Below are 25578 nucleotides of genomic sequence, written 5' to 3'. Positions count from 1 at the left end.
CCGTGACATCATTAGTGCCTAAAAGAATCATAGAGGAAGTAACACTGAGACGTTGAAACAACTGATACATTTCAATACACATGGTTACAGTTTAAAAGCAACTGAAATTTCTGTTTTTAATCAGAGGCATAGAGAATAGATTTAATTTTAGTAAATGTAAACTTCACCTACACATAAACCACACTATGTACAGATTTGACACACAAGAGGAGCCTCCAAAGAGTCGCTTCTAGAAGTGAAAGTCTGTTATTACACAGTCCAAAACACCAAACTACAAGTTGTTTATATAACTGCTTCTGTCTTACAGATAGAGGCAATCACTTGCTTTTCATTCAGAGGATATGAACAGAGCAGCAACGGCAGCGAGGCAAGAGCCAGAGCAGGTTGTGGTGAGGAAGGGAGAGGAAGTAATGTTCTCTGTCTTGTTTCACACAAATTCAGCGCAGTCCCAGGCTCTTACCTCAACAGTCACAACAGGCCTCTTGGCAAACAAGCAAGAGAGCATAGGGGAGGAAAGAGTTGAAGTGAGCAGAGGGTGATTCATGCCATACGCATACCTTCCAAAAGCCCCTCTGCTCTTACCACCCATACTGTTAATATATACTCCGATAGCGTTTACAGTTTAGCATGCAGATGTACAGTGTCGCAGTGATTTACACTCCATCGAGACCAATGATCATCTGCAGTTCTACTTTCCAGCTTTTCTGTCTTTGCATCTTTTCTGGCAAACTTGTTTACTGGCTTTTCCAAAGATAGGGGCCGCTGAAATAATTAAGCTGTTTTTAGATACGAACTTCGGAAAACAGAGAGAAAGAAGTTTGCCTTTCACATAATGAAGAATGCAGCAGGAGAATGTGTGAATCAGAGGTGTTCAAAACAAAGAAAATGTCCAGAACATTCAGGTGAGGCGTAGTGCCTGGGTGTTAGAGCATGGCAGGACATGCAAATTTTACTTGAGCGATTTTAACCTAACTTGGTGAAGGGATGTGGCCTAGGAAGAATAAAACAGTTTAATGACAAATAAAAAATTAAGGTTATCAGGTCACTTCCTTCATTTCTTTTATAATTCTACGGCAAGAACTACAAAAATAAATAGATTATATAAAATAGATAACTTGGATATTCAACATATTAATCCATCCATCCATACATGTACATACAGGTGGGGTACACCGTGGACAGGTTACCAATTTATCACAGACACATGGCCAACATACAGAGAAAACCATTCTCACTCACTTCTACCTATAACCCTCCAATTAACCTAACCCTAATCTGCATGTCTTTGGACTGTGGAAGGAAGCCTGAGCACCAGGAGGAAACATAAAAACATAAAAAAAAGTCGTCAGCCATGTCCATATGTTAATTGATAATGGACATGACCATTAGTCATCTTAATAACTAATGGCTAATTAGTTAATTTTCAGAAAAAACAACCCCCAGCTCGTAAGCAACATAGGAAATTAACAGACCTGAGGACAGTGGCTTGATTTTTTTCTAAACCATATGACATCAGGGGAATTCATGGCATACCCCTCATGAAACAATAGCAACCAGTAATGTAGCTTTAGCTCTGTCATATTCAATCATAACTGAAATTGCTAATTTCTCTTCCCATCAAACAGCCGGACTAAATGAGATGTAACAAACAAACCCTCAAAAAGGAAGGAAATTAATCACAGACAACAAACACTGAATAGATTAAAATGCCCACAGATCACACAGTGATAAGAATAAAACTCTCTGGCCAGGTGACACTTCACATGTGACACATAAGAACTAGCATAAAGATAAAGAAAGATATAAATACATACAATACTCAGCCGGCTGAAATTTGATCGCACGCGTTTGCTCTTTATTTTCTTCCTGAAGGTGATTTTGCTCCTGAAGCTCATTGCCGGCAGAATATAGTCACGCAAAGTTAGAATATTAAGTAAGCAAAATTAAAAGTGAGTTATATAAAAACACACATTGCCTGGCATGTGCTCTGTCACAAGCAGAACTAACACTGACGGGTGGTAATGAGTTTGTGTCAGTACACATGTTTGAAGAGGAAGTTGACGTTTGATGGCCAACGCACAATGATACACACACACACACACACAAACAGAGAGAGAGAGAGAGAAAGAGAGAAAATCCCAGAGAGAAGAGAAACCAACCAACCTGGCTCCAGTTTCTAATTTCACTTAGATAGCTTTCCTTTTGAGCGAACAAATGAAGACAGTGTAAAGTTGACATTATACAGAAAATATTTTTTAATAGCCTAATAATCCTACAAACAGACATGTCAAGGCACAACCCTTGTATACAGTTACACACCCTCACACACTCTAAATCAGACTGTGAGTATCATATCTCCAAGTTTATCAATAGCTCAACTTCGGCCAACACAAGCATATAAATAAGCAAGCAAACCATGTACTTCTTATTCTACAGCTTACCTGTCCTCCTTGTAGGAGACTGTCAATGTACACGTAAATAAACAGTTTCCACAATTGACATAAATGAACATGGTATCATATTAATTCAGACTGACATCTATAGCTAAGTTCTGCCTGTAGACACACAAACACTCACTTCCCCACATTAAACCTCATAGCAGAACAGGGATCTGTACAAGAGGGAACAACTTCTGATGATACAACAAACCCATGTGGTTTATACATTACAGAAAATATGCTTTTGTCAGCATGGATGGATAAAATAATATAAAATACTATACTGTTACATTTTTGAAGGGTCACTTCACCTGTATTCTTAAAGAAAAAATACAAACTTTATAGGGCCTGCTTCTAGGCAGGAAGTAAACTGCTCAAAGGGATGTAGTTTCTGGTTAGACCCTCAGGGAGTCAACCCAAACCAAACATATCATCATAATGAACACTTTAACATACATCAGTGCAATAAGAATAACCTAAAATGTCACAGGCCATATTTGCAAAACATTTATTTGATAAACACTTAAGTTTGGCCCATATCCCATCTGCTAACATGGAGCACTACAGCCAACCACCAGAGGGTCATCCAGATGATTTGTTTTCAGTTTTTGGGAGCTGCCATTTACATGCCATGTAGCTATAGTTGTGACGAAATGGATTTTTTGAAGCAAAATATTACCCCTGGGTAAACTACAACTTGAGGGAAAGGAAACAGCTCACGCACACGCTGACTCCAGTGCTCACTTTTCTCTCTCTCTATCACCATCAACACTGATCATCACATAAGGATTCATACTTTTCTTCAATGAGTCAAATCTTTCTGCATTGCTGCACGCATCACTCTGCTCGCCCTCTTCCTCTCTCTTGCGCGGGCTCTCGTTCTTTCTCTTTCTCTAGCTGACTCACAGACAGCCAGACACACTCATAGATCCAAACAGTGTCATCAGACACGTGTAAACTCAGACTGGGCTAAAACAACAGAATTTGTGAACTTAGGCGATGTATGGAGAGCCGGAGGAGATGGTAGGGCACACTCGGTTTGGCTAAATTCGGTTGACAGTGGGAATGATAGAGACACAGTGAGGCGCAGTAAATTACTGAGAGAGCTGGTAAAAACTGCCAAAAATAACTTTTTTAAAGGACCACACATGTATGAAAATGAAAAAAAAAAAGCAGCGATGACGGTAGTGAGCTCAATCCCAGGTTGGCATCACATGACGGCAGTATTGCGGTAAGCGGTTGCCGTCACACCCCAAATTGCAGCTGATCTTTTTTTATACTAAACACAAATAAAATGGTTCTATGAGATGATACTACTTTTTATCTCATGAGTGTATCTGTGGTGTTTATGTGAGAGTGACACAACAACATGATCCTGTAACCCCACCAGGACAGGACATTGTAAGTAAAGCATTAATCTTATGTTTACATGATTTAATAACCACTAATACGACTTTGATGTTTTGCATCTGAAACAGTGAATCATAATTACACTCTTGGCACTGCACTCCTTCAAGTCTATTTAATGTCTGCAGCAATGAGCAGAGGCTCAACTTCCCGGCCTCTTCTTCTTCTTCCACTCCCTCCATCCTCCCCCTGTTCTGCACCAGCTGCCTCAGCTGGCTCCATCCCTCCTTTCCTCCCTCTTTCTTTCACCTCCTCTGTCGCCTCCTCATCTCATCAAACATCCTCAGCAGCACACTCCTTGATTGCTTCTTGCTTTGATTCCCTCTCTTTCTCTACCCCGCTCATTTGTTGTCCCCCCTTATTAAACATCTCCTCCAGTCGCCTGCTCCCTCCCTCTTAGCAGGGGTGAGGCAGGGTGGGTGTTGATGTTAGTAAACTACAGCTGTGTGGAGGGCACAAATAGAGCACTAGACTGGTGGCTCACAGCGTGGCTTTCCTCCAGCATAACTGTAAACAGAGGGAGTACAGGGGGGAGGGGAGGATGACCTGAATTAGTCATAAGAGAAAAGAGGACACTTAATCTAAGTTTGGAAATTATTAAGACAGATAGACAAGGACAAAGACGGAGGGAAATCACTGGGATTGACTCTTTGCACATCATGCAAGGATTTCCTGCCTGTTATGGAGCGATGAGAGGAAAGTGTGACAATAACAGAGAGAAGTGATAGGAACTAAGAGAGAAAGAGACAAAAAAGAAGAGACGGGAGGACAGAGAAAGCTGAGACAGCAGAGAGGAGACGAAAGCAGACAGAGGCCATCTGCTTTACATCATTAGAGCAATACAGGGTCTGGGGAGAGACACGGTGAGATGAATGGGGATTCATACACTTCTAAAGGAAGCTGGCTCATTTCTCAAATTCTCTTGCCAAAACACACACTCATTTTCTGTCTGTCATCGTAACAAGTGTATTTGAGTCTGTCCACTCAGCTGTGTAAAGGTATAAGCAGCCCTGGGTTTTGCAGTGCATTTATAAATATTCATACATCAAGTCAATGACCAACCGGAAACACATTCAAGAACTCTCAGGAGGTCAACACCAAAGAGATCTGACAGTGGCCAAAGAGAGATGCACATTTGTCCCTGACCAGTGTCGTGATGGAGGGAGGTAAAGAGGGTGGAATGCATTTCTTACAGCAAGTGTACTAATATTCATCCAGGATGTGAGAGACTCCAGCTTGTAAATGTGTACTTTGTTAATTTAAAGATCACTTCTGTGCAGACTGCTGTAACAATCCTGCATCTTGACTTCGTTTGCCTTTCAACAGTAAAGAAATCCTTTGTTAACAGTTTTACTCTATTTATTATAAATTATTGATAATTCACATACATGTTGTTTAATGGAAGATGTTTAACCACTCTTAAAGACATTCTCGTGGCAGAGCAAGAACTGGAGACACATTTCATAACATTTTTTACTGACCCATGTTCTGTTCACCGTTCCTGATATTTCTGTCTGGTTTTAGAGCCGGCCGTAGTCTTAAGAAACAGTTTTTCAGTTATGAATGAACTTTGTGGTTCTTTCAAATCTCATCTTCCGTCACTCTTGTTGAAAATCATGATCAGCTGGGAGAAATAAAGTAAAGGTTTAAAGTGGTTCCATTCATATGTTCAAAAAACGACTTTATTAAGTTTATCAAAGCTGCATTTGACCTCTGGAGTTCCCCAGGGTTACATACCTGGGCCACTACTATTTTCGGTTTACGTGCTGCAGCTTATATAGGGTGTCGGAGAAAGTCGGCTTCCATCTCCCCTCCAAGCAAAACACAATTCCATTCAATCCAGTTAAATCATGGCAAAAACAAACACAACAAAAGTGAGTCTGCTCCGAGTTATACTGTGGATCTTTTCAAACCAACAACTCAGGAAATTAAACAGAAAGAGAAGCGTCCACTGAAGTTCAATACAACACTGTATCTATATAGGATATGTACAGGGCACTCACGGTACCATCGATGGTCAAGTTGGTCAGATGATTTCCTCCAGACTCCGACTTTAGAGACTAGGCGTCTGTTCCCGCTCGGCTATAACACTCAGACTTTACAACTCACTTTTGCAAAGGTAAAACATATGATCCTCTCCAACCCTTACACCCATTGCTCTGCTGCCTACAAGTCATTTCCGTATAGTGGCTCAGAATACGATTGTGATTGGATTGTTGACTGATTGTGGGTGTGACATGAATAGATAAACTGCACAGTGACCTGATCAGTTAACAAACGGGCAATATCGAGGTTGGAAAAAATGATCATAGACGCCTCCATATATCATACGATAAGTCGCTATCGTAATTTTTGTGACCGGCCTACTCGTTTGAAACATTTGCTGGCCTGTATGGATCAGCTGATGCTTTTATTCTTACAGTGTAAGAATCTGCAGGTCAACATGAGTTTCCAGTATCATGACTGGATTGCCACAGAGACCAGAAAAGGCAGCACCAGAGGAGACAGAAGGTTTATAGAGGGAGAGAAAGAAAGGGGAAACTGAAAAGGCGACTGTAAAAATCCCATCCTGCCAAAACTTGAACATTTTTTTCCACTGGTCTTACAGAAACCAGGGTCTTTCCTGGAATTAAAAAAAAAAAGTCTGGCCAGCACAATTAGATACAGACACCAAACAGATGTCCCACATGTAACATTGTTCTAAAAAGAGAAAGTCAGTTAGGAGAAACACACGTGTACGTTAATGAAAGTACTTCACAGATTCCTTCATCTCGCCATTCATCCTTTCATGTGTTCATTCATTCATTCACAGAGCTGTCATCCCCCTTCTTTTTTGTGGCTATTTTTATCATGTCCTCTGTAGCCCAAATGCAGAGAAAGCTAATTTTCCCACAGAAACTGGATTCCTCATGTCTGACCCCCACCATCCCCCTCTATTCTACTCCCTCCATTTCCGTCCTCCTGCCTCTCAGCTGTGAATGGAAACAACCAGACCTCGATCACTGATCACACATCAACCTCAGCTGCAGAGAGAAATGAGGAGAAAACACAAAATGCCACAAATAAGTTCATAAACATGGATTCAAATGACTGCTTCAAACTAGCAAAACCGAAAGAGCTCTTTCACTGTACCTACTGGCTCCGAGCACGTCTCCATCATTATAATTTCAAATGCACAAAACTATAGAGTGAAGCACATTAAGTGATGCTTCACACCCACATGGAGTCCCCTCTACCTGCCCACACATGCATTAGAGGTAGGAGGTAGTTGGAAGTGCAGTGCTGCTGGTTACCATTACAATGATGGTCAAAGGTGAGGTGGCAGTAGTGAAACCCTCTAGGGTGGGCGTGGCCGCATCCAATGACATCTGGTCCTGACGTGAACACATGTGACCGCAGTCGGCCCCGCCCACCGAGCGCAGGAGCAGGACCACACTTGCCGAACAACCCATAATCCACCTCTGTCGACTCTCAGCTCAGCCCGGTCCCGTCCAGCAGTAAAGGCTTCACCTGGTCTGTACCTGAGCTCAGCTGTCTGTCTTGATGACACGGTTTTGTGCAGCTCACTTCAGCCCCCTGGTCCAGCCAGTGATGCTGTGCTGTGTTCAAGCCCAGCCGGAAAACTGAGGCTTCATGGCTGTCCGACCTCACCTCCCCCTCAGGCTTCACTTCCACCAGTCCTGCCCTGCAAGCTTCCTCTGCCTTTCCTGCACTGCTCTAGTCTCCAGATCCTAATGTTGCCGCTGCAGAGCTCACACAGTGGCAGCCTTACATGTCTCTCTCTCCCCCTCGCTCTCTAACACACACACACACACACGCGGAGAGAGACTGCAGCTGTGCACGGTTCAGCCCAGCCCAGCTCACCCAACAAATCACAGTCTACAATAGTTGTCAGCTGACCAGAACCAGCTGCTACACACACACACACACACACACACACACACACACACACGCACAGCGACACACACATATTCTTTCTGATTTTCATTCTGCTGCATTCACCTCTCGGTGTCCAGTTTTTTTGCAGTCACACCGGTCCTTTCAAGTCAAGAGTTCTGCTGGCTGTGCCTCTGCAGTACGTGCACTGACGACACACTCTTGCACACTGCAGCTGATTTGGTGAAATAAACTGTTGTTTCACATACATTGTTTAGAGATAACATTGCAGTGTGTGTCTATGCATATTCATGCATCTGCGACAGTAATTTCTGTTTAATATTCCAGCATGGAGGTGGGCAGAGTTTGTCTCAGGGAAGAGTGTTTGGGAGCAGTGGTGAGAGGGACTGTTGAAACGAAAGCGGATGGTTGGAAAGTGGGGGAGTGGGCGGCTGTACAGGCGGAGCATGCATGTGGAGTTTTCGGACTGTAGAGCTACCACATGAAATTCCCCCTGACTGTGAATCAGCACATGAACAGGCAATACGACACCCACTGAAGCCTTTCAATAAAATTCCGACTACATCAGATGTGATGTCCCAGAGCGCCAGTGACAATCGCTTTCACCACTCAGATTTTCTCATGTCACCATAACATCTGGTCCCTATCATTTGTGAATCCAGTTTGTGGCTTAAATGAAAGAAGAAAGAGCACTCTGAGAACAGTATGGTTTTCAAATGTTCTGCAGCAATTTGAAATCTTGTCTAAAATTCCGCTTTGTGTTTGTGCCAGAGACACTTGAACCAGAAAGTTGTCTGAAATGTCAATTTGAAGAAAATAAGTCTGTTGCCACCCGAAGGTTTGAGGGGAGGAGTTTTGCAGCCTGGATTTTGGTTTAGAGAGAGAAGAGTTGATATGATCCAAACAAATGAAACCAGCTGACTGTGACAAGATGAACTTCTTTAAGCTGTGATATCTATTCAATGGAACAATAACTCCATTGGATAGATACATTCCCATGGATAAATATATATGGTAAGGTTTAATATGATAATATACATGTGATGGTTTAAATTCACTTCTTTTCAAGCTTTTATATTTAGCTTGTGTCCTTGCTTTGACACTCAAAGTAACTATGACTTAATTTGTGGATGTTTCCATTACACTTCGATAACAAATCCCTACTTTTAACATGCAAATGTGTCCAAATGCAACCAGAAAAACTTTGCAATAAAAACATCTACATGCACCTACAGGGCCGTATAAGGGATGTTTAACATATTTTGCCTGTAACTCAATATAATCATATTGCAAAATATTCAAAGCCCCTCAGCAGGTCTATAATTTAGTGACACATACAGTAATGTGGAGGTCCAGACATTTGCACATCCCGTGCTCCCTGCAGAGTAGGAGGTAACCATGGTGATGTTGTTAGGTCACGATTAAGGTCATTAGTGTCAATGTGACAGAAAATGCCACCCACCACCCACATAAATGCTCATTGTTATAATGCTTTACATAGCTAAATATAAACAGTGCAACACACATAAATGCATAGAGAGGCGTGTGCACACTGGGCCGTTGCAATTTCTCTCCCACGCAGTGTAGAAATATTAACGCCACTCTGCAGGAGATGACAGTGCAGACATGTCCAGCGCAATGTACAAAGAGGCGAGAGAGATGAAACGCTAACCGCACCCACCAGCAACACCTCCCTCTCCATCCCCCTGCCTCCAAAACCACTGCATCTCACTAAAAGCTCTTCAGTGCAACATGCCTGACGGCCGCAGCAAAGGCTCACAGAAACCACAGAGATGGGCTTTGTGTGAACGCCAGGCCTCCACAATGGTCCTGTCATGCAAATATGCCCACACACAATCATGCCCTCTAGCTGCCAGCAGAGTCCCCATGTTACACAGCTGAGCTCTCATTCACTCTGCCTGCCTTCACACTGTACACAGACACTGATCATATCACTGTACCGACTGTTTCCATACAAACCATGATGCTATTCTGGCCTATAGAGCCTAACTAGAAAACAGGATTTAAAAAATGTGTTTAAGTGATGTTGAGATGGCGTTCATGTGATTTTACCTCTGCCAGTGAAGTTACGTCTTCACCCCTGTTTGCTGGTCAAAAGGCTGGCTTGTCAGCAGGACTACGCAAAATCTACTCAATGAATTTCCTAAAACTTGGTGAAAGGATGGAACACGGGCCAATAAAGAACTCAGTAATGTTGGGGAAGATCCGCACGAAGCGGCGAAAACAAGATTTTTAAAATAACTTTCTTTAAAATTGCGAGATTTGGGAGACATTTTAACATATTTCCCAGGGAATAATGCATCTTGATTAAAAAAAAAGTTTTCTCAGGGGACTGATATCTATAGATCCTCATAAAGAAATCAAGATCTGGTGAATTTAAATGTGGTTTAATAGGCCTGATCACATTACATTCATGCTGCAAGTCTCTCACTGATGATGCACAACCATGAATAATTCCTGTATGTTTCCCTTTAGAAAACCTTGTCGTCTTAATGCGATAACATTGCAGTCTCAATTAAACTACTCTTTTGATCTTTATATTCAAATACTTTACATTTACATTACCTCTCTACGGAGGCCGCAATGTTTTTTACATTAGTCCAAACTGGACAAACTAAACACCTTTTGAGTTTTTGTGACAACTGAAGGCTGCCACAGGTTCTGTATGTTTGGAAGGAGAGGGTGAGATGAGGGGTGTTCAGCTGCAACATGCAAATTCAATACTAGATTCTACACACTGTACCTTTAAATGTCCCTTGAATATACCTCTGTGTATGAAAGGTGCTTTATAAATAAAGCTGCCTTATCTTGATCACTACAATCCTCTCTGCAATTTGTTTGTTTTGCTGGAGCTCGTTTTGTGATTGTTGGAGGAGGGATGAATTTAGAGCAAAAACACCCGAGGCAACATTCAGAGTACGAGGTGGTGGAGTGTTAAATATGTGATGAGGACCTTGAACCTGTGTGGAAGGGAAACGAGGAAACCGACTCAGGCTCTCTGCGGATGGAGACACAAACAAGGAGGTGATACAGTGCTAAGCAGCTCATCTCCCAGAACACCAGTACACTGCAGTTAGAGGAATAAATAAATTACAAAATGAGAAGGGAGAACAAAACTCTACAAGGATAATTTCACATCCCAAGACAAAAAAACTAAGTCTTGACACGCACAGTATGAGCTGCAACAATCTGCTCTACTTCTGCTCTTTTTCTCTTCGGGCACTCCCTGTTTATGCTCATCTGTAACTCAAATAACCAATTTCTAAACTGCTTTGAAACATAGATGGTGAATACCAACCACTTCTTTATTCCATGGGTCATTTATTCTTCAAATAACTTCAGAGAGGAAATGATATGGAACTGTTATTTCTCAGACTTTTCCAAGAAGAACGATGAAATAAAGGAAACACCTTTGATCTCAGGAAAATAACTAAAAGAAGTATTTGAGTAGGTTTTTATGCCCAGAGAGATCTCCAAGACAGAATCAGGGCCTTAAAAATATGAAAACTAAAATGGATCTCAGTCGAGTGCATACCTCCGCCAGGGCCCAACAGCCCCTTAAATATAATCAAGCTGCACCACTTTGCACACACTCATTGATATCAGTTCCCTAATTTTTTTCCAACTCAATCCATTAATCATTTCCGAATGATGAAGAGCACACTATCTTGCAATGCAAAAAAATGAAGACAAAATATTCCTGGATCTGCCTTTTGTTCGGATCCACACTCAAATTAATTTGCTTCTTTCTTGGCCCACACTGCATCCCTCTACCAAGGTTTGGGGAAATTCGTACAGTAGTTTGTGCGTAATCCTGCTGACAATCAAACAAACCAACCAATGGACAGGGTAAAAATGTCCTCCTTACTGTAATAAACTGTAGATTCATTATTGTCTATATTTTCACGTTTACTTTAAACTACAAGCACACAGGAAGACAGAGGTTTTTAAAGAACTTCAATAAAAGTAGCAGAGTATAAAAGTACTTATTTTCGAGTTATGGTTCTGCATGTTTTATTTCAGGAAAGCAGTCTTTATTTTTATGTTTTAACATAAAGAGATTTTAATGTTATTGTTGGTTTTCAATACAATATAACTCATATTTATGCTGCTCATTTATAAAACATAAAGTGTAGAACTTGAAGACAGAGTTTATCGTTTTGAGTGTTTTTCAGATGACCTGCTGAAATAAAAGAAACACTAGGAGGTTAGCTAATAAGGAATGTGTTTGGAAAAAGTTTGCTTGTGTGTAACCAATTGTGTGTCAGTCTGAGCGTCTGTAAAGGATGACATCATCGGGGTGTATAGGGCCGTCATTTTCAGAGTTAATGTTTTCCAGCTGTACGGTATCGGTCTCTGAAATCCCTCCGTCTCTCAGTGGAACTTTTACTTTGCTCAACAACACCGGAGGTGAAAAAGTAGTGGTCATGTGCACTAGTATTGCAGGAGTTTGGTTTGTATGGGTGCGTGTGTGCTGGCTGCACATGCATGCATGTTATTTAGACTAAAGGACAAACATAAGCTATTTTACTGACTTCAAATACCTCGACTAGGCCGTGTAGGAAACCACAGTCCATTAATACTCATCCGCACTGCCTTGTAAGCAGTTAACTGGGCTATAGTTAGGCTCCCTGTAGAGCTGCAGGCTGACTCATGGCAGCGGCGTTTGATGTGGCACAGGGCTCCGCTGAGTTTACTTGGGAAAACACTATCCTGTTCCCATGGTGACCACAACAGGAAGGATGCTGTCACTCACGGGTGCCGGGCTCTCGGCAAACTCCGGCCTGGCCCCCCATCGTGGTACTCGCAGGGCAACAACAGGGACACAGGGTCAACCTCTATGCACTACACCCCCCTGTTCTCACACAACACACACACACACACACATGCAGTGTTTTTGTGTAATGTGCTGCAGAGATGGTGGATTCATACTGAGCAGCTACAGAAAGACGAGAGCACTGAAACTACAAACTTTCAGATAAAATAAAAAATCTGTTTCTCAGAAACCCAATTGCAGATCATGCAAGAAATATTTATATATGTAATGATCTGATTTGTTTGAGCAAATGAAATGTATCAAGTCGTACAGTTTCTATATCTGTAGTTCAAAAGACCCATCTTTAAAGCTCTTAGATAAATACAACTTTGCAGCTCAAGACATTCTGTTGTTTTTCTATGTGGTTTCTTACAGTATTCCTATTATTGTCTCAAACTCATTCTCATTTACAGTTCTTAGTAAAACCTCAGTGGGTGGGTTGCAACACCACACTAAAATGTATCTCGCAAAACAGGAAGACACACAAGGTCTCTTTTTTTTTTACCTGATGCACATATTATATCTCATAATAAAAAAATATCAGAACTACCTTTCTAAGAATTTGGAGTAAGGTTTTAAGCCTCCATTCTTTGAGAATCCATCATGTTACAAGTCAGGTGAAAGATATTTTATAGAACTTAACTTTTGTGGAAAATCATGACGTTTCCTTGCTGTGGAGCAGCTGCAGCACAACAGTGTTTGAAACGAATCTGTTCTTCATTTTGTTGTTCCTACATTATTATGTATCTCTCTGTTAGATTTGATTTTGCTTCTGATGCTATCTGATTTTCACATGATGCACAGCAGCATTAATATTTGTTGAAGCAACCTGGGGAGGAAATTAGAAATGGACTTCCTTTTTAATGCAAATAATAGAAAAGTATTTTCATGAGAGAAAGCAACAGCAAATATCAATCCAAATCCTGATTTAATATTACATCTGTGCAACCCTAAAGTGAAACGATCAAGTTGGGTGATGTGTAACTTCTGACTTGTCTGTTTTCTGGAGGAAGTAACAGGAAGAACTGAGCAACAACACACAGCCAATGCCATCTAGTGCTGAGAGCTCACCACAGCAGGCCCAGTGCATCTCTCTGTGCCCGTCTCCACACCTCGGAGTACCAGTCGCTGCCACTGCCATGTCTCCAAAGTATGACCTGCAGGAGGCGCTCTGTGCCAGAGATAGTATCTGGTCATCTGGCAGCTGGTTTGTTTAGAAAAGGAAGCTATTAAAATGTCTTTACTGCACTGAAGTCCAGAGGCAGAGGGGGGGAGCAGGCGAGGGGATGATGAGGAGGGGGATATGGGGAAGTTGGTGAGGAGCAGCTGCATTGTTAAGAAATTTCCTTTCATTCTGCTTGAACTCACCGCCCTCCGAAAACTCACCCCCAAACCCCCGAAACAAAAAGGAATGTCACGTTCTAGAGAGAGAAACTGGACACAGAGATGACTGTAACGACTGTAACTTCAAACATGTTTAGAAATGAAGAGGTCAGCTGCATGTGAAGTGGGAAAGCTTTCTGTTTTTTTGAAATTTATAATTTGCTCTTTGCATCATTTATGGAGACACATGAAATGCATGTGGGATAAAATATAGTCCAGAGATGGTTTTATCTTCAGCAGCAGGCGATCGTCCTGGAACCTTTTTTTTCTGACATAGTAAAATCAAATCTTCTTTCTCGAAAAGATGCATTCTATTATAATAAATACTTTTTATGATGTTAGTGGGAGTAGTCTGTGTTTCAGGTGAGGTGACCCACATCTTAGTACAGTATTGTTTCTTTGTCTATTCTGTAAAAACCCTCTATTCAGTTTGGAGTCAATTAATGTAAAAACAATAAAACTAATACTGCTTGCCTTCTTTTTGATATATAATCTCTGGCCGCAACAAATGTATTCATTTAAACCCTTGGCCAAATGTGTTAAAGCAGTTTGAAGTGAAGTTCCTTTTTTTAACAGTTTCTCATTCTTTTCCAATTTTTTTTCTGCTTCCTTTCTTTCTTGTCTCTCATGTGTTCTTCTGGGCTTTTACTTTAACGTATGTATCTTTACATTTCCTTTTTCTCTAACAAAGGCTCATGGGATGGGGCGGTGGGTGGGGATTAAGAAACTATGTGATGTGAACTCGATATTGTGTTAAAATAAAAATAAAACTGCTTTTGAAAAATAATCACTGACTCCCACCTTCATAAATCTGCATCACAGGTAAAAAAAAATCTGAACTGTAAGGCAAGAGAGTACAAATATTACATGTACTAGAATAGTATTTCAGTATACCAGTCTTAATTAGCTGTATAAGCAGCAGAAAGACACACAGCTACTGTCACAGAGCTGGTGCCTCATTAATTCACTCTCCCACGTGGCATCTCTCCACATCTCCCAGCGGTTCTCTCCCCCTCCCCTCTCCTTACATCCCCTCCTCCCTCCTGACGGTTGAGGTCACAGCTTCTTACGTGCTCTGCAATGAATAGTTTGCGATACTACCCATCTTTATGCAAATCCATGTGGTGATAAAGCATTTAACTTGGTGATATACTTTTAAAATGTAACTGTTACCACTGTTAGGTTGTTAGTAAATATTAAAGTAAAACGCAGATTACGATTCAGCTTCGTCCACACACCAGGGACGTTTTAAGGTAACAACATTACGCGAACAGATAAACTGTTCGCCTAATGTTGTAAAGGAGAGAAGGTTTTTTGCCAATAATAATCTTTTCATCGAACAATGACTTTACAGGAAAGAGCAGTGCAGCAGAATAATAAATACCAGTCCTGTACAGAAGTCATGATTCCTCTCTCTGCGCTGCCGTGTCTCTGCTGTTTCTCTGCGATCACATCTGGGTCATTTCCACAGCTGCTGTAGGCCTCTCCTGTTTCCCGTCCAGGTGAGAGAATCTCACGCCAATAAAGACAAATTCACTCATTTCTTCACAGAAGCCAAGTCAAACACACAAATACCCCAAATCTCATATCTCTACTTCCACTGAGCCACTGACGGTAGGAAACTGTAACTGTCCTGTAATTTGTCAGGCAATGGTCCCAAATGATTTCTGTTTTCCTGTTAGCTTGAAAAATGTGTCCTCGCTCTGAACCCGCCACTTCATTCTACATCAGCCTGAAGCCAATATTTACTTTAACATAGTCGTGGCAGAATTTCACACTCAGACAATAGACATGGTGGTCAAAAGCTAAAACATCCATGGGCATTTTAAACATTAACCTATGAGCTAAATTCACACCAATAATAAAATCATCAGACTTTAAGAAGACCCCCCAATCTACACGCTCACAGTGATGAAGAAGCCCACCCGAGTGCCTCGCTTGCAATAAATCATTCAGCTATAACGCCTACAGAAAGCCTACATATGAGTAACCTCGACACCGGCGCTGACAATCTACCAGATGCCCACTCAGCACTGCTCCTTCTCCCCGAGGTCCCAGTGTAGTCGGAGGACACAGCTGTTCTGAAGACTTTTCCTTGTGCGCCTTCATATGCATTATCCTTCCTTATACCTATCCCCCAATTCCCTCCGCTCTTTCTCTCCCCCACTCACAGACTCAAAAGTCCCTTCTCCAGCTCCCTCTCAGCCCAATGCATTTTTTCCCCCTCGCTTATTTCTTTTGCAGACCCGATTTCAGGTCGTTGTCTGACATTTAAGGCGCACAAAATTGATGTATGCACACACAGTGAGTCAGACAGGCAGCCAGTGGGCCAGCACAGGTGCACAGACTGGCTTTGGATGTAAAAGAATACACATTTCTACTGAATTACTCCTTCCCTCTTAATATCAGCATCCACATATCTAGAGTCTCTTGACTCTAGGATAAACTCTTGACTTGGCAGAATAAAAACTGTGACTGTACACTGACCAAATACAGCCTTCAAAAATCCTTACAATAACTTAGAACTGGACCACAGGTAAAATATTGTTCATTGTTTTGACGAGAGGTCTGATAAAGCCAGCAGTATATAGACAGAACTAGGCTTGTCATTTCCCCGTTTTCAACATTAATGCTCAGCTAAATTTAAACTATCGCTTCATACTTATCGGTATATTAATCTTCTCATCTAATTCTTCGAGTTTATTCCAAAACATCCAAATTAAGGTCTGTTGCGTTGGTCATTTGTTCAAATCTGTTTAATGCCAGAGAGTCAACACTGAAAATATAGATTATTCATATATATTTATTTAAAAATGTAACCAATTAGCATTTTGACAACAGCTTTCTCTTGAAACTGTAAGGGCTTATTTAGTTAATGTGTCCACCTTGGAAGCTACGTTTTCACCCCCGTCCATTTGTTTGTTTGTTCATGGGCCAAAACAGAACCAATTCAATTTTGACGCAAACAAATCAAGGTTATTAAGGAGAACAGAAATTATGAATGTGTGCAATTTGGTGAAGATCCAAATAAAAATCCAGATCTAGTGAATTTAAATGTGGTTACATAAGAGGAGTGATATAATTTTTGAGCTATTATGTCTATGGGCTCAAGTCAACACATGATCTGTGCAAACTGCCTGTTCAATTTTAACAGATGTACAGGTATAGATATAACAGTGTGTGTGTATGCAGGTGTGTACTGTACCTTTATCTTTGTGAACGTTGTGTGTAATTGCAGCTGATGCCAGTAGTGAAATATGAACAATAGCTGCTGCTTGCTTCTTTCTCTTGTACTTCCTGACACCGGGGTCAGGAGGACAGATGGGATTATGGGTGGTTCAGTCGGGTTGATCAAAGGGAGAAAAATAATCTATAGGAATTGACCACGTGACAAAAACACGCTCCTGTTTTAAGATTTACAGACTCTGAGGTCGACATGTAATTTTGGCCTTTCTGAGTCTCTTAATCAAAACAATAAGCAAAGAGTGCCAAATAGAAACACTGGCAGATAAAACAGCCGACTGGCTAACGGGCTAACAGTGAGTTTCTCCTTCGTCATACATCGTTTGAGCTGGAAGTTACAGCAGAGATGGGCATGCAGTTAAAAGGCGACTCAAAGGAAACGTCCCATTACCTTGAATTAAACTGGGGATTTGTCTGGGTTGAAAATTGCTGGAAACATTTTGCAAAATAAACATAATGTAAAGTCAACAAAATAATTAACATAGGTGTCTTTGTTTTTAGACAAATGAATGACGAATTGTTGCAGATTATATCTCTAATGAGATGGATCCTGCCCCAGCTCTCTCTGTCCAGTTAGAGGAGACAGAAAATGAAAGTAAAGTCCATACCACGTATAACTGCCACACAGTATGTGTGTGTGTGTGTCAGTGCAGTTACACAGGGTGAGGGCAGCAGGGCATGGGGGTCGGACGGTAATGGCGGTAACATATTCATGGCCTCCTACTCTGGAATGCAGAGTGAGGGAGAGACACAACACAGCGATTCACTCGCAGAGAGTGGCTGAACTATTCTTAGTCCAGTATGTGAAGTGGACCCCCCCTTCCTCAACCCCTCTGTCCGGGGACCATGAAGAGAGTCTGGATGGACGAGTGGAGTGGACGCTGGTGTCTGTGAAGGTGCGGGGCAGGGCGGCGGGGCTGGATGGAGTTTTACAGAACGAGAGAGGGGATAAAAGTTAAGCTCCGGCGAGGCGAAGCCTGGTCAGCTCAGTGTGAATGCAGCGGTTCACTGGCTGTGAAGCCTCTCTCTCACCAAAGAGCCTATTGTAAAGGCACTTTGGCACAATGTGCGGAGCCTCGGGGGACCTCGCTCTCTCACTCTCTCTCATGTGACCTCTTACAAATACTGACAGACAGACAGACACTTTTCTTTATCCCCTTTTCCTACCTAGACTAAACAGACTTTTATTCTCTTATACAATTCAACAACTGGCTGTCTGACACCACAATGCTACTGTAACATGTATTTCAGGGACCTCTGTGCTCACGCCCAGCATGTACATTACTGAGATCACTGTGCAGCATCACACAGAGTTCAAACAGTGGGGGGAATTCAGCAGGAGACAGTGTCACCAGTGATAGTGACAGGCTCACAGGCTTTTTTCTCTCTCCTCGCTCTGCTTTTATTTCTCTGTCCTTTCTGAATGAGTCATTTAGACGATGGGGAGCGAGAGAGACGCACACCAAGTCCTGGCAGTGCACGGCCCTACTGTTATCAGGCAAACATGGTCGAGTCGTAGGCAGCTCAGTCATAACAAATGTCAAAGAGCTATTCATCTTCTCTAATCCCTTTCTCTAGTCTCTTGTCTGCGTGTATAAACACACCGGTGACTGCAGAAGCATTCACTCAACATAACAAGGAGCGAGGAGAAGAAGAGCCGAGTGAACATAATCCAATGGATGTTGAAGAAAGTAGAGGCAGTAGAAAGGAAGTGGAGGTAATTAGGGGAATTCATGTGGAGCTTGAAAAAAAAGGCAGAGAGGGAGAAAAGCAGAAGGTAAGAAGTGAAAATGTGAGAGATTGAGGTGAGAGGAGGTGAAGTAGAAGGAGGGACAGAGAATGAGACGGGGTAAGGGGAAGTCTGACAAGAGAAATAGAAAAGGTATGTGTCACCCTGCTGATGATATCTCAAAAGTGATATGAGACACACATTTAAGTTGCACCACATGAGGAAAGCGTCACAGAGAAGTGAACGGCATGACTTCTCAGAAAAGCTGCAAGCTGAGTTGTTCAGAGACCTAATGTATCTGTGTGTGTGTGTGTGTGTGTGTGTGTGTGTGTGTGTGTGTGTGTGTGTGAGCATGACATCCTGTTCCTCGTGTGAACAAATTGTCAAGGAGGAGGTGACACTTTCAGAACCCTATTTGCAATGTCTTTGCAAGATATGACACGAGCGCAAGCTGACACCGGAAAGGATCATGTTACAACAAAGCAATGGTGATTTTAAGACAGTGGACGCAAGAGATGACATGCATGCAAAATAACATGAATAAATGAAACACTCTGAAGGTGTGTGTCTGCTGAGCAAGATCAATGTCATATACCACGATTAACCACAACAAGAGGAGCAGTTCCAACCTTTAACACTGTGGCCTGTTTACTGAATGTGTGATTCAAAACTCATTTTCTCTTTGAGTTTCAGTTATTTTCCATGACTTCATGTTATGACTGAGTCAAAACACATCAGTTGCACAACATGTAAACCTCTTAGAGCTTTAAATATCCTGGCTGATCAGTGTAGCTCTAAGTATCAGTGCTAATTTAGCTACAGTGTAATCAGGGTTTTCCCTCAAGGAAACTGTTTAATAGAGCAGGTCGTGCTCCCGGATCATTATGCATCTTGTTTTGTGATCAATTCCTCTAATAGATAATGATCTCAACACGAGCTGGAGTCATTGAATTGTGGCACTTGCTGAGTTGGTAAGCATTTTTAAGACCATAATGAATTAAAAGTGAACTGTATATGTCAAGTAAGATATGAAGAAGATAAGGTGAAGTAGCCGAGTAAACTTTAACCCTAAAACACCAGGTTATCTCACACAGTATCCATCGTCTTTCCCACAGCCAAACTGGGGTGTTTGTTTGAGTTGTTTGATTATCGATTCCTCGGTGGTCTCCTCTGTGGGTTTTTTTACAGCGTACTTTTATCTGAATTGTTGAGAAAGAACTACATGAAAGAAACACATGCAGACATCACAAACTATGCATGCCATAAAGAATTTCTCTTGCAAAAGTGTGACGAAAGTAGCATTAGATCAAGATTCACATAAGTAAAATATGTTTTTAAGTATGGAAGGAATTTTAAGACCTAAAATTATTCCATTTTTGACTTTTAGACCCAGCAGAAACTCAACTTGAGGTGTTATCTTATAAAAGTTCTTTATATTTAATTTTATGTTATATGACTTCAGCAGAAATGTTTTTTATTCTATCAGACATGTCCAACCTTCACTTATCATTCTGTATATTCCTACTTTAATAGTTCCAATGCAGCGTAAGAGACTTGAAGCTCTTTTCTTGATTGTTCTTGTTGAGTCTTGTTTCTCTCGCAGTCATATTTGTATGGTTATACAATCCAACTGTGGTATGTTTTCCAAATCTCCAACTTATGTAAGAGCATAAGTGTATTGGCAGGCAGGGAAACGTTGATTTGTCAGGCAGCTTTGTATCCGAATCTGTGGGAATAAAGACAACAGTGTGCAGCATTTCTATTCTCTGTCCTGAGGTGCTGTGAAACACAACTTTCTTCAAGAAGCTCTTCCGTGAACGCCCACAGGGACCTGAAAAGTTTCTAGCATACAAACTTGTGAATATAGCACACTCCAGTCTGCGAATGAGATGTGCCAATACAGCATGTAAATTGGGCTAAATGTATTATTACGTGCACAAGCAGTGCAGCGGCACACTCATGCAAACACAGGACAGGAGTGTTTATAAGATGACAAGATACTGTATCTGCAGTAGAGGCTCAGTGCGAACTGAATCTTCCACTTCCTCCCTCATTCCCCCGGATTTCCTCTTTTCATGGTCGAACCTTCTGAAACGATAAGACCGACAGACTGCTGATGTCTGATCTAATTATGAGCTCAGTTCTGGCTCCTGCAGCGCTCCACCTCCTGTCCTGCCTCAACACTGTCCAGATGTAATAAGAGGCAAAATGTGAGAGAAATGTCAGCATCAGTGCAGATGTCCTTCAACTGCCGCAGCTAGTCGTCTAATAAGTTCTCGAGAACGAAGCAAAACAGATAAATAAAACATTAAACAAAGGCGGCAATGAAAGATGAAGTGGGTTGTTATTAAAAGAATATTACAAGCAGCTGCGCAAACCAGTAACTGAACTTATAAGATTTCTTGTAAGACGCGGATGAGGAGCGTGGGAATGGAGGAGCGATAGATGAGATGAAACAAGATACACTGGAGGGGAAAAAGTAGAGATATGCGAGGAGTGATAGGAGTGCTTCCTGTTAGAATTCCAACATAAGTGACCTTTCTATGTTGCCGTGGCAACAGAGGCATGGATGTGGGAGAGTAATTACTGGTAATCTGACCCGTTTCTCTCCACCAGGACAATTGATTTTCAGCCTTATCAGTTTGACTTACTAATATGAGACAGGAATATTAGTCTGCATTGCCAGCGACTGATTAACGAGACACTGACGACTCTTGAAACTGAGCTGTGGTTGAATCAAGATAAAAACACTGACACTCACATTCAAAACTTGAATGCTGCAAGGTTTTTTACACAGACAGCTACAGGGCTTCTATGCATGTATGCTAGACAAATAGTCAGGTCAGCATGTCACGCACAATGCATCACATGCAGTCGACATGATGCGTCATGGGTGGAGGCAGACTGACAGCATGTCCCCCGATGAACCACACGCAGCCCCCCCGCCAACAAATGACTGCTCCATGCTGTCTGACACAAAATGTAGCTCCAGACAGACAGAGAGGAGAGGAGAGGAGAGGAGAGGAGAGGAGAGGAAAGGAGAGGAAAGGAGAGGAGAGGAGAGGAGAGGAGACGGATGTAGACAAAATAGGGCTGAAGGATATGACCAAAAATTCTATCAATATATCAATATTATTGTGCTTTTGTTAAAATTATTTTGTGATCATTTCAGATATTGTTTTATCACCCCGCCTTGTCACAAGTCCCATCTTCTTTGCTCTCTACAACAGATAAAGTGAGACAAGTTGCATAACTTCTCGAACAGCTCCGGCAAACTGCTCGATGGTGAGGGTCACGTATAAAAAAAGAAAAGGAAATACAGGAAGGAAAAAGAATATTAACCCAAGTGTGACCTTCTTTCTTTATGTTGCAATGTGAGTATGTTTTCAATTTTTACTGTTACAGCCAAAGAACACTCACAGTATTTCTCCCATGCTACTGGTTGAGGAAAACAGGAGCAAGCACATGAGCACGGAGGTGAACCACATTGGTCAGAGACGTCATACCAAACAGTTTTTCATGTTTTAAGTCCATTAACTACAAGTCACACTTATTTTACATCACTGTCAGGTAGTTTCCAAAGCAACCCACACGTTCTTGAAATGATTTCATAACCTCCTGGCAGTTCTCATAAAGCACACCACCAGTTGATGGTAGGTGAGGGAAGACTTTTTTGAGGCAAAGTTACACGTCAGTTTTCTGTGAGCCTCTTACAGACATATTTATATGTGCGGACATTTTATTTTACAGAATAAACAATGCAGAAAAGATGTGTATTTATGTTTACATTTTACTTGTGTTTTCTTTTTATTTGTAGCTATTCATAATAAAGTTTATGTTTTAAAAAAAAGCCTCAATTACATTTCTTTCACATGAGGGTTTGAGAACAACATCTTAAGAATAATTGCCAATTTTCCTTTTTAAAACATGTATAATGGCCGATATATCGTTATTGGAAAGATAATATCAGTTCGTCTGAAAATTATTTTTCAGATAAAAGCAGTAGATTAATTTGGAACAAAAGATTTTTGCATTTATCTTATTCAAAATTATACATACTTATGAATAATTGGTCAGACAGAACAAGAATTTTGGCTCTTTGAATTTTTGATGTGTCACTATTCTGACATAGTGAATCAGGAAAACACATTACTTACACAGCCATCTTTATGATTGGAAAGCAAACAGTGGCTACACAATGTAAAATTCACAGAAAATGCCTGGACTGAACCTGGGCACCAGAGACAGTCAATATGGGAACAGGCATGAAGCTCGTCATACCATAAGGGCACCGGTGCTGCCAAAGGGAAGAAGCAGAAATATCTGCCAAAGAAAAGACAGGAGCACGGGGACATAACACCGAATACTGGAAGCCATTTGGAAAGGAATGAGCATACATATGGCCCAAAGCAACGAGGGCTGGTGACTGCATACAAGCAACCCTTTGCTAGTAGGCAAATAGGCTCAGCTACAGTGGGATGCCAGGGTGGGCACGTTGCGCCCAATCGCTGGCTGTGTGGTTAATGTGGCTGGCATCCTTCAGGCATGGTATGACATGTGGTTCATCCCAGCAGGGAGCCGGAGTCACAACAACAACGACACTTGTGTCCTCACTGTTAGGCTGCTCACTTTGCAGAGATGCGAAATAAAAACACTCTATCTGGTGCCAACAATCAGAAATAGATGAACACACAGAGCATACAGTGAATATACTGGCAAAATCATATTCACTCAGACACAAGGAAGACATGATTAGGGGTCAAAGATCAAGGTCATAACACCCTTTTTGGCCTCGTGAAAAATGCATCCACGGAACGCTGTCAAATTTGGCACAAATGTTCACTTAAGACTCCCAGATTAACTGGTTAGATTTGGGTGATCAAAGGTCAAAAGTCACGGTGAATGAAAAATGTATTAAGACTAAAACTGCACTGGTTGCACTGGAGTCATACAACCACAGAGCGGAAATTCTAGTTATATCATTTTTCACTGTTATGTGGTATACAGCAGCTCAGAGGCAGACAAGATGTAATGGAAAACATCCCATGGTCTCAGAAACACAACATGTCTTTATAAAAACCAAAATCCAACCACCATTACATCCTTCAGTCTTGTAACTATCACCCATCCATGCTTCCTGCATATTTGAGGATAGGTGGGCTCACCGCTATGAGTAGCAGAGACGCGGTGATTACTTTCACAGAGCTGTTCATCAGAGGAAAAATGCAGCGTGCACCAGGGGGATTTTCCAGGTATCATGTATGCTACACACGCTCGTGAATACACACACACACACACACACATATTCACACAAACACTTTGGCTTCGTCTGACTTGGGTCTCATGCAGAGCAGCGGGACAGAGAACAAGTGTCAGAAGTGACTCGGATATAGAGGAAAGTGGTGAAGGCATGGAGAACCGGGGGGGGTAAAGTCAGTGAATGAGGAAAACTGGTTAGTATGAAAATAGAGAGGGGGTCAGTGAGAGAGAAAAGAGGCTCTCGCTTCAGTGGATGTTGTGCCATAGGGCCTGGTTCTGCTGACCTGGTTTCTTTCACCAACAAAGGGCCACGCATTAACACACTCACACAAAAACATCCAACGCCTATGGACATTTACACACCCACTTAACCTAAGCCTGTCCACACACACATTATACCAACACATTTGCACACAGAAGCTGAGCTCTCTTCTCTACATTTCTGCATCATACATCTGTAAATATGACTTCAAGCAATTATGAATGGCTTTTTACAACATTGCTTTTACAAGATATTAGAAGTGGTCACCAGCCTTTTAAAGCACAAGATCACTTTTTAATTCCAAACATAACTGGGGGATGATAAAGAGAAGAAAAGCTGATCTCTCTTCATGTATCTCTTCATCTCTGCCTTTCTTCCTGTAACTTAACTCTGTTACCTCCACGGAGGAGCTTCTGTTTACACCAGTGTCTGTAGCAGGATAACACAAAAACTATGATAACAAGGCTCCAATATATTTTCTCTTCCTTTATATTTGTTTTTCATTAATCAGTTTTCTTATCAGGCCATGTTTTTCCTATTTTATTTCTGCTATAAGAACTAGAGAATTGTGTGGAGGGTTGTTGGGCCTTAGCGGAGGTAGGCACTCTACTGAGTGCCTTTCTAGTTTGTCTGTTATTTAAACAGAGGCTCAGTGTTGTTCTTCAGCTGAAGTGCTTTTAGGCAAGGCACTGAAGCTCTGCTGTGTTTTGTTCCTGCAGTGCAACACTGTGTCTAAGTGTCCAGCATGATAACAACTAGAAATGTTCCGACACCAGCTTTGGAAATGCCTCCTATTGCTGAAAATGGTGGGTCGGGGAGCGGCAAGTATGCAAATCTATGAAGCGATCCGATACCACGTCTTTAAAGTATGTGCTATTTTATTTTCCCAGAAATCACCTCTTCTTTGCTCCTCCAAAACAGCAGTTGTGCTGTACTGCCACTAACGAGGACTGTTCCGCGATATATAGCCAGAGCAAGCTAAAGTGTCGGAAATACTTCATGCTGATAAGTCCCACAAGTACAATAACGGCATGTACCATATGCAGGACTTCAGTTTCAAGCTATTTAAAGAAAATGATTGTTGGATATTCCTAGATTTATTTATTTGCATTCTTTTCAGTTG

The 25578-nt window shown here is 41.6% G+C and overlaps 1 protein-coding gene across 14 annotated transcripts in view; it reads right to left on the bottom strand.

Annotated features, from left to right (window-relative positions):
- The window catches only part of dock10 (dedicator of cytokinesis 10), a 60772-nt gene that overhangs the window by 33489 nt on the left and 1705 nt on the right, over positions 1-25578 (bottom strand). For 9 of the 14 annotated variants that reach the window (XM_069534069.1, XM_069534068.1, XM_069534073.1 and 6 more), the window contains exon 1: positions 7139-7642. The exons of 2 other annotated variants lie outside the window; for them this stretch is intronic. In XM_069534069.1, coding sequence (XP_069390170.1) covers positions 7139-7297 — 159 coding nt within the window. In that variant the 5' untranslated portion in view covers positions 7298-7642. Of the gene's footprint in view, positions 1-1814; positions 2099-7138; positions 7643-25578 lie in introns of those variants that run through there. 3 more of the 14 variants (XM_069534072.1, XM_069534079.1, XM_069534076.1) reach the window with 2 other exon arrangements.

Source organism: Paralichthys olivaceus, chromosome 11, assembly GCF_024713975.1.
Source record: "Paralichthys olivaceus isolate ysfri-2021 chromosome 11, ASM2471397v2, whole genome shotgun sequence".
Classification (NCBI taxonomy): domain Eukaryota; kingdom Metazoa; phylum Chordata; class Actinopteri; order Pleuronectiformes; family Paralichthyidae; genus Paralichthys; species Paralichthys olivaceus.
The sequence above is the reverse complement of the archived record's forward strand: the minus strand, read 5'-3'. Positions and strand labels throughout refer to the sequence as shown.